Here is a 10590-nt window from a genome sequence, read left to right on the forward strand (position 1 = left end):
AACCGAAATTAAAATTTGGAAGTCCTGGTATTTAATATTTAAATTATTTATGATTATTCACGTGCTCCCGGTCTTTTAATATTTAAATAAATGTACTGTTGTTTAAGTATTATTTTTATGTACCCCGTGTACCGTAATTATTGTTTAAATAATTATAAAATTATCAAAAGTATTAATGTATAAGTTTTCGCGATTAGAAATGAAGAGTCGATGTGCACTGGTCGAAATGCAAAAGAAAACGAACTCACGAATCGTCAATGTTAATAGAAAGATCGTTTATGTTTATATTACTCGAGGCTAACTAAACCGAAATTAAAATTTGGAAGTCCTGGTATTTAATATTTAAATTATTTATGATTATTCACGTGCTCCCGGTCTTTAAATGTTTAAATAAATGTACTGTTGTTTAAATATTATTTTTAGGTACACCGTGTACCGTAATTATTGTTTAAATAATTATAAAATTATCAAAAGTATTAATGTATAAGTTTTCGCGATTAGAAATGAAGAGTCGATGTGCACTGGTCGAAATGCAAAAGAAAACGAACTCACGAATCGACAATGTTAATAGAAAGATCGTTTATGTTTATATTACTCGAAGCTAACTAAACCGAAATTAAAATTTGGAAGTTCTGGTATTTAATATTTAAATTATTTATGATTATTCACGTGCTCCCGGTCTTTAAATGTTTAAATAAATGTACTGTTGTTTAAATATTATTTTTAGGTACACCGTGTACCGTAATTATTGTTTAAATAATTATAAAATTATCAAAAGTATTAATGTATAAGTTTTCGCGATTAGAAATGAAGAGTCGATGTGCACTGGTCGAAATGCAAAAGAAAACGAACTCACGAATCGACAATGTTAATAGAAAGATCGTTTATGTTTATATTACTCGAAGCTAACTAAACCGAAATTAAAATTTGGAAGTTCTGGTATTTAATATTTAAATTATTTATGATTATTCACGTGCTCCCGGTCTTTTAATGTTTAAATAAATGTACTGTTGTTTAAATATTATTTTTATGTACACCGTGTACCATAATTATTGTTTAAATAATTATAAAATTATCGAAAGTATTAATGTATAAGTTTTCGCGATTAGAAATGAGGAGTCGATGTGCATTAGTCGAAGTGCAAAAGAAAACTAACTCACGAATCGTCAATGTTAATAGAAAGATCGTTTATGTTTATATTACTCGAGGCCAACTAAACCGAAATTAATATTTAGAAGTCCTGGTATTTAATATTTAAATTATTTATGATTATTCACGTGCTCCCGGTCTTTTATTGTTTAAATAAATGTACTGTTGTTTAAATATTATTTTTATGTACACCGTGTACCATAATTATTGTTTAAATAATAATAAAATTATCGAAAGTATTAATGTATAAGTTTTCGCGATTAGAAATGAAGAGTCGATATGCACTGGGCGAAGTGCATAAGAAAACTAACTCACGAATCGTCAAAGTAAATAGAAAGATCGTTTATGTTTATATTGGTCGCGGCCAACTAAACCAAAATTAAAATTGTGTATGTACTGGAATTTTATACAAAAGTTTTAAGTTTCTTGCACGTTCTGTCTTTTTAATTAAACTAACTTTTTATTGTTTAAGGATTAGTTGATTATACTCTTTTTACATTGAAGATTGTTTAAATAATTGTAAATATTTCGGAAGTATTAATTTATAAGTTTTTGCGTTTAGAAAAGTAGAGAATCGGTGTGCACTGGTTGAAGTGTAAAGGGAAACTAATTCGGTAATTTTCAACCTTATTCAAAGGACCGTTTATGTTTATATTGCATAAGGACTACAACCACGAAATAGGAAGTTTGAAGTATTGTAATTTTATACTAAAATTATTGAAATTTTCTCGCGCATTACGATCTTTTTAATGTTTATCCTAATATACTATTGTTTAAATATTTATTTACTGAAGTCCGCATACTTTTTTATTAAAGTTTATGTTTCACTTTTAGAAAGAGAGAGCTTAGATAATTATTCCTCGAAAGTGATCTTGTCTTTCAAACCTACATCTTCAAAGTGAAACTATATTAAAATTGGTCAAGTACTATGACTAGTTTAATTGCTGTTATAAAACATTACGTTATTAATGATGATTAACGTTCTTAAATAACCGTATTTATTTATTGTACAAAATGTATATTTTGTACAATATATTCTACATTTGGTTATTACTTAAATAATTGGAGAATGATTAACTTTTGATAACATAGTTTGAAAGTACTTTTTATTGTAAGAACTTATTTTTCTCTTTATAATATTTATAAATTGCGCAATTATTATATAGTAAATTAATCAAGGGAATTAATTAAGGGATGCTAGCAAGATAATCTTTAACATTAGATGGATCTAATCTTCTAAATCCATTTGCATCGCAAATACCAACTTCTATGTTATCTGCCGTCATTTGACCTTCAAATCCTTCTTTCAATGTAAGAATCGCAGTGTGGACAGCATCATCCAATTCCAAATCTTCACTATATCTTTTTTCAAGGAATGTTTTTCCATTAATGAAATTTTTTCCCATGGCAGTTGCTTTCCATGCAAAATAAGCACCAGATGGATCGCATTGAAATAGATATGGCTTTCCATTATCCCATCCACAAATTAATAAAGATACTCCAAATGGTCTAACACCTCTATAATAACATATTATCATTATATAGCATTCGTACAGTCTACATATATTTATCATTATAAAATATTGTCAATTTATACCCAGATTGTGTATATTCCTGCATAAGCATAGCTACTCGTTGAACTAATTGGGCAGTAGGAATAGGTTCTTGATAAACAAGCAGATATTGTTGAGCCATTTTACGAGCTTGTTTGACAAGTAATCTGTAGTCAGGTCCCATACCGCTATATACCATACCAATGTGCTTTGTAATCATCTCAACTTTATTGACACTGTGTTCATCGTAAAGTATCGATTTATGCTTGTTTTCGGTAGCAAGTACAACTCCATTTGATGCCTTAATACCAACACTGGGAGCACCTGCAGCCACTGCAGCTAAGGCATATTCTATTTGAACCAATTTTCCGGATGGGCTATATTAAACAATAATTAGTTTCATAAATTTATAAGTTATAATGATATATCAAACAAATATTAATTAAAAAATTATGAACTCTATTAATAATCTAAAAAAATGATATTAAAACACTGTAACAATGTGTTTTAGAAATAAAAAATAGTTGATTATAGGTTAACTTCGTAATATAAAATCTAATGTTAAAACTATGTATGTATATATCTTAAATATATATATATATTTTTAATATTATTTAAAAATTGACAAATTATTGCACTAAAATACTTACCTAAATGTGGTTAATGAGAAACTATAACGTTCCGAAGCCATGACAATTACTTTGCAATAACCGCACGCTTTAACAACTCTGAACTTGTGCTTATATCATTTCATACCTTATTACCTTACGATTTTATTCGTCAAAAAGTACAATATCACGCTATTGCTATTGGTACCCCCGATAGCGGCAAAATTCAAATTCTATTTCTTCATAGTAATATTTTTATAAATATCAAAGGAAATAACAAAAATAATATATGTTTAATTGATTCTGATATACTATTATTACTATATCAGTCGTATGTATTTCAAGTAACATAATGTTTTGTTATATGATTTATTATAATAATTTCAAAATATGTAAATATTACATTTACAGCTTATCTTATTATCTAATTATATATACGTTATAATTTTAATAACTAGAAAATAATAATCGGAATTAGAATAAGAAGCGACTTTTTTTTTATTATTCACAGCATTTCTATATACTAGAAAATTCACATTCTTTAACTAATATAAGACATTTTAAAGAAATTGTGTTTTAATGATTGTCGCTCTATTAAGGATAAAAATATTTTTTGATAGCAAGAAATTTTTTATACATCAACTTTTTTTTATACATCACCATTCGAAATAGATTCTAAATTCTTGTATCAACTAACTGACTAGAATTAAAAATAAAATGCATGACATATTGCACCCAACATATTATTTTGTAACAGTGACCTTTCAAAATTACAAAAGGACATTGTGAGAAAAATGCTTATCATAAAATTACAATTTACATGTACATAAAAATAGAAAATACAATGTTACAGACGAATTACAGAAATGTGCATTTTACATTGAACTTTATAATTTGTTATAAATGTATTTAATAAATACTATCACATCAATTTATCCTTAAAAGTCCACTACTGCGATAAACTTAAGACTATATTTACATTTTAAGCAATTGTAGAGTACTTCGGGATATGTAATAGTATTATTTAACAATGTAGTTGAAGAATATACTATTTTAGTATAATAATAAAAAGTAAAGTAATAGATACTAAACTGTAAATATTTTTTCTCTGTGTATATCAAGTATAAAAACCCTAATGTAAAGCAATTTTGTTATAGCAATAAAAATAAGCGAACAATTACAAAATATAACAGATTCGTCTAAAACTATAATAACAGAATGTTAAAAATTCTTTTTGCTTTGTAACTATGGTGGTGCAGAATGTGGAGGTTGGGGTCAGTAATTTGATGTTCCACTTCGTTTTTCATTGGCAAAATATGATACGGAAACTACATCTCCACCTACATTTATGAGACACTGACCCTAAAAAAATATAATATATACTTTAATAATTATTATCGATCCTGAAAATTGTCAATAGAATTTGAAAGTGAAAATTTTATGTTAAATATATTAATAACATACCTGATTTTTATGAAGATTATGGAGAAGGACACATTGAGTCATAAAAAAAGCAACCATTGCATTTCCTCCTAATGCTGTAATATGTGCACGTACAATTGCTAATATTTCCATTACAAAGCTATGTGTAAATCCACTTAATCCACCATTCTGTAAAAAATGTATCTTTCTATACGATTTTTTTATTTGTTATCTTTAAATTATTATTTTTAGTAATTTTTCATAGTTATATATATATGCAGTCAAAGTCTAACATAAAAGTTAATGTCCTGATGATAATATAAATATACCTCTCTTACAGATGTGCTTTCTCTGATAAAGAAAAAGTTTAGATTTCCTAAATATCTTTCGATTCTACCACCTGGTAAATATGATAATGGTGTTATATCTACGCCATATCTTTCTTTCAAAGGCACCTAAAATAAAATTACGGGAGATAAAATATATAAAATATATTTCACAAAATTAAAAATTTTTAACTTTTCAATTTAATAACAACTTGTACTCGTGAAATATCAGTGTAGACTCACATGTTTATGTCTATGTGTAGTATGTATCTTTGAACGTAATGGTGAACGTGGTCTTGATTTTCGTCCAGAAAGGACCGTTAATGTAGACGAATTTGCAGTTCGAGTATTTAATGTATTGTCAGACACAACAGGAGCTTCTATGTGATCATCTTCGAGATTAAATATCATCTCGTGTTCATCTACAAATAGAAATTTTTCAACTGTATTATTATAATCACCATAATAATATTATCCATAATAATATTATCATGACGACATAAAAACTAAAACTTTACCTGATTTTTTCACTTCATCTTTACTAAGTTGATGAATTAGCAATTTTCGTTTAAATTTATTTGACTTCACAGGTTCGCCTAATCCAAGTGCCATACCAACAACAGAAAGTTGTATTTCATCTTGTTCAGGAAGTGCAACTTTAAATTGCATATCACAAAGTGCACAAGGAACCATTCTCCTTAATTTGAAGAAAACTGTCTATAATATATTATAAATATCAATTTTTCAAAAGATATATTATATTATTTACAAAATGAAAAGTATATTCTTGAACGCTACTTAAAAAGAATTTTGTAATATACCTGCAGTAATCTAGCAAAATATTTTGAAGGCATTGATGCTAATTGACCTGCTGGAATCTTAGCTCTGGATACTTGGGTAAACATTTGTAAATTTCTTACAATTTCTAGATCTTCTAATCCAGGAATAGTTTGTGTATTTACTACGTGAAAATCATCAGGTGGCCTATCATCTATTAATAATGATATTCTATCCATATCCTCAAGATCATCTACTTCTAATATGCAAGCATCTCGGGAACCTAATGCAACATCAAGTTCAGGTAAATCCTCGTCCGAGTCGTCTGTATCAGATGTAGTAACAATACGTCCAGTTTCATTGTCCTATTAAAAAATTAATAATAATAGTTGCTTAATATATAAATTCCATAAAATCAAATGAAATAATTTGAACATATTTCATTTGAACATACCCCTCCTATTGGTTTCAACTGATAAAATTCTATATTTTTTTTTACAGTTTCTGAAAGAATTTTTTGAATTTCAACCAATTGTTCTTCATTGTGCCAAGAATTATGAGCAGCAATTTGAGGAATAGAAGGATTAGGTAATGCTGTAAGAAAAACAGCAGTTCCAACTGCCATTCCAATCACCAATCTTTCTCCAATGGAAACTTGCAACTTTAAACCAAAGACAGCATTCATACCTTTCATTTTTAACTTATTTAATAATAAACAATATAATTCATATTCCAAAAAAGGCAAACAATCAGAAATTTCTTTTGCATTTAATTCACCTCTCAAATCTTTCTTACTTTTACAGACTGTTGCTTGAATAAAACATCCTCTACCAGTCATAGGTATATTTTCAGGAAGTTCTATAGTAGTAAACATTACGTCTGGAACTTTTGCTCTCTTACATATAGCACATTTTGACATATTGACTTTAAATTGAATATTATTTCCACTATATGGTAAATGACAAAGATTGCATCCATGAGATTGCATATATGATTCATGATCATTACTTTCAGATGTACATTTATTTCTTCCACTTAGATTCGTCGTATGATTAGATGTATCAATGTCACATCTTTCTGTTTTGTTAACCGATGACTTTTGGCAAGGTTTATCACGATCTGATTCCATAGATGCTGTAAGTAATCCTTGTTGCAATCGACTTACAAAGACATTATCCTGATCTTGACTTGAACTATGAAGATTTATAACAGCAGCTGTACCACTTGCATTTAAAACACAAACATCGTCGCTAAAAACAAATGAATTGATGTGTATCATATTGTCTATTATTTATGCTTATTTAAATATATATTTATTTAGATATTTTACCATATGCTAGTTTCTTCTTTATAACCTATGACGACATTACACGCTAATGCCCTTGCATGTGATCTTACTTCCATTCTAATTTCTGTCCACCATGCATCACGACCTTCTGGTTCTTCTAAATTACTTATTCTTTCCAATAGTTTAACTGATCTTGAGCTTACCAGACCACCTACCTCAATATGATGTATACAATGTATAATTTTATATATTCACAATATTACATTAATATACTTTATTCCTTCCTCTCTTTTACTATTTTTATAAAACATAACAAAATAATATTTGTTCTTTAACTTACGTGAAGATGATGCACAAAGCTTACCTATATGTACAACAAAACCAGGAGGATATTGTTGCATTGTAATAAATGGATATTCCAACATTTCTAATGCATCTTGATTCATAGTTCTTACTACAGCTGTTGATGTTTTCATAAAGCCACCCATTGATCTATCGCTTCCTGCCAAAGAATTACCTGAAATATAGGATTAAAGTAATTGTAATTATTACAAATATTTTAGTATTTCATATATTTTTTCTATTACATACATACCTTTTGGTGTAATACTCAAATCGGAATCACTGGATCTTCTATGTAAAGGAATGATATTATGTGTTTTTGTTGCAGGCGAATGTAAAGTTTTTGTAGTTGTTGAAGAAGGAACAGTAGGAAGTGGGTAACTTGGACTGAATGATGCTTCCTCTTGATGTCTACAAAAACACAAATATAACGAATTTATATTTATATTTGATCAAATCACAAAACATATTTCACTTATATTTATTATATTTATCATAAATTAAATCAACAAATAAAAATATACATACTCTTCAAGCGGTATATTATCTGAAGGAGAATTAAAAACATCATGTACTTTTACAAGAGTTACTGCAGTTCCTATCCCTCGTGCAACAATACCTGATTCTCCTTCTAAGTCAAAATTCTGCAGATATCTAATCATAAATGAAGAAGTACAATTGAGAATTAAAGTACAGTTCACAGATAAATAAAGATATTTGTACATATTTACCCAATAACAGCATTTCCACCCAGATCTAATGCTTTCAAACCTATTTTTCTCTGTACTTCTCCACTTAATTTAAAAAACAATGTCTGACGTGCTTCATTTGATGCTCTAGGTGTCCTTATCTTATCGATCCATTTGTATTCCGGATCATCACTCACTATTAATTCTTCAACAAAACCATGTATCACTTGAGCATGATATCCATGTGGTATATTTGGTGCTACAAATATTTCATATTTATTTTACTATTAGCAAGATATTTACATAATAAATATTGTTCATAAAATATAATTAAATTATTATATATGTAATTTTGAATAATAAGTAAAAAGAAAGAACTATATATATATATATATATATATATATATATATATATATATAACAATTGCTCCTATGATTTGCTCAAATATATGATATGAAATATATACTTAATATCATAAAAAATTTTTTTTCTCAATAGTATTATTCTCACAATAGAAGTTTTTTTTTAATCTCAATAATATTATTACAGTTAATAAAATAAAATAAAATTCACACACTGTTTTAGGATATATCTCTTGTAATATGTAATTGACAGATAATAACACTTATCATCAATAATATGTATTTTCTTGGAGATTTAAGACAATTTATATGTAACAATACTGTTTCTTTGCTAAAATGGTTGCCAACACTGATGTTTTATCAGAATGGATATCTTTTGCTGATCCAATTAAGAGAATTGCTGAGAATATTCCCCCTATAAAACAAAAATTTATTTGTAAAAATATATAAATGTAAAAAAATATACGCATAAAAAATTATTTATAGGAGGTATATGTACTTTTAAAGATATTTATAATTATTCTCTTAATAGTTAGTAGAAAAGAATTACTTTTACCTAAAATAAAGCAAATCATAGTGCAACATAGTAATATAAATGAAAACATTATGAAGAAGAACCTAAACCTCCTTTATGTTCATTAAATGTAACATGTATAATTTAAATGCTTACAATAGAAAAACTGTACACCGCATGATGATTGCCTAAACTTATTAAAATCTAAGAATAATTCCACTTTAACAATAATGTTTACTTCACCACGAATACCATGCATTGTATCATATACTGGCAACCATCCTGTCATAACAGAGCCTATAATAATGCAGAATGTAAAGACAAAAAACTAAAGCCAAAATAATATTCGTATATATACAAATGTATGCAAATTTTTCTATTCATTTTTTATTACTACCTTGAGAGCCAGCACTCGAATTTAAAGCTGCTTCCAAAGTCCAAACATTCTTAATTAAAGGTGTTATACCAGGTAATAATAATGGATTTAAATTTATATAAACTTTGCCAATTGCATCATTGGCAGAATAAGTGTCATGATCCATTAATCTAATTTGTAAAGGTTCATCTTGTAACTCGGCATCGTCTACTTCAAATTTATACCATTCAGAATTCCATTGAGGATTTAAAGATTTTCTGCACACATCAGTTTTATACGTAACATTTCCAAATTTTAATTCAACGTATGCATCTGTTGTATCACCTGAACGATCCATTACAGGCAAATTACGGCCTGCCAATACCTTTACTTTTATCTTTCCAGGCATAGTATTTTTTTAATAAGTATAAAGGTTATAGAATATAATTATATCATTTGAATAAATTAAATATCCACTTATTTATGACTAAATATTTACATTCTACTGTTTTATGGCAAGTTAATGTTTGTGTCATGCATTCACTTGTACTTTTGCTACAGATATTCACAGTTAAAAAAGTTATTACCATCTAATTTTCATGATAATCAGATTTTATATTATTGATCAAATCATATGGTAAATAGATCAACTATTTTACAATATCACCCACTAATTATAATATTTGTAAGAAAACTATCTATTAACCTTAAAACTTTCAACGGTACACGTTTCATGCTTATCCAATAAGGATAATTACTGATAGATTTTTTATTTATGATCTACAAATTGGTTATGCAAGTGTGATTTTGTACTTGCGATTCTTCATCATTGATCTATGATCATGTGATATTAGCGTGATAAAATTAAGCGAATATCTATAAAAACAATCACCCAATACTGTCCACCACTAAAACCTAATAGGATTAAAGGAATAGTGAACGAATATGACAAAAGGAAAAATCAAATAAAATCGATTTTGATCTTACGATATTTATTATTCTTAAGGTTGGTACGAATTGCTATATACCAACGTAGAATTTGAAAAAAGTTTTGTTGGTAGAATTTTGTATCTTTCTATGTGCTTTTAATTTGAATAAATTATAAACTCTTAGAAATTTTTAATCCTTCAAATGAATAAATCGAAATTTTTAATAATATAAAAGAAAATAAAAGTAATGATTTAAATATATATTTAAAAATTAC

The 10590-nt window shown here is 27.3% G+C and overlaps 2 protein-coding genes across 6 annotated transcripts; both read right to left on the reverse strand.

Moving 5' to 3' along the window:
• Positions 1–2238: 2238 nt before the first annotated feature.
• LOC124950404 (proteasome subunit alpha type-2) lies at positions 2239–3498 on the reverse strand. Its single transcript, XM_047497037.1, has 3 exons — positions 3353–3498; positions 2747–3079; positions 2239–2667 (listed from the first exon to the last, which is right to left on the reverse strand). Exons 1-3 carry the CDS (start codon positions 3391–3393, stop codon positions 2337–2339), a joined length of 705 nt encoding a protein of 234 aa, XP_047352993.1. The 5' UTR covers positions 3394–3498; the 3' UTR covers positions 2239–2336.
• A 539-nt stretch (positions 3499–4037) lies between these two features.
• On the reverse strand, positions 4038–10345 carry LOC124950403 (C2 domain-containing protein 5). Of its 5 annotated transcripts, none has more exons than XM_047497034.1 (15): positions 9429–10345; positions 9188–9328; positions 8197–8413; positions 8085–8119; positions 7994–8012; positions 7719–7876; positions 7488–7640; positions 7166–7334; positions 6290–7085; positions 5880–6200; positions 5577–5775; positions 5302–5480; positions 5062–5187; positions 4775–4921; positions 4038–4672 (listed from the first exon to the last, which is right to left on the reverse strand). In XM_047497034.1, the coding sequence occupies exons 1-15, from the start codon at positions 9793–9795 to the stop codon at positions 4586–4588; spliced, it is 3114 nt and encodes a 1037-aa protein (XP_047352990.1). In that variant the 5' UTR covers positions 9796–10345; the 3' UTR covers positions 4038–4585. The 5 variants fall into 5 exon arrangements, with proteins under 5 accessions (XP_047352990.1, XP_047352989.1, XP_047352988.1 ...); XM_047497033.1 differs by having other exon boundaries at positions 7994–8119; positions 9429–9783; positions 10093–10344; XM_047497032.1 differs by having other exon boundaries at positions 7994–8119; positions 9429–9783; positions 9974–10344.
• Between the last annotated feature and the right edge of the window lie 245 nt (positions 10346–10590).

Source organism: Vespa velutina, chromosome 7 (assembly GCF_912470025.1).
Source record: "Vespa velutina chromosome 7, iVesVel2.1, whole genome shotgun sequence".
Lineage (NCBI taxonomy): Eukaryota > Metazoa > Arthropoda > Insecta > Hymenoptera > Vespidae > Vespa > Vespa velutina.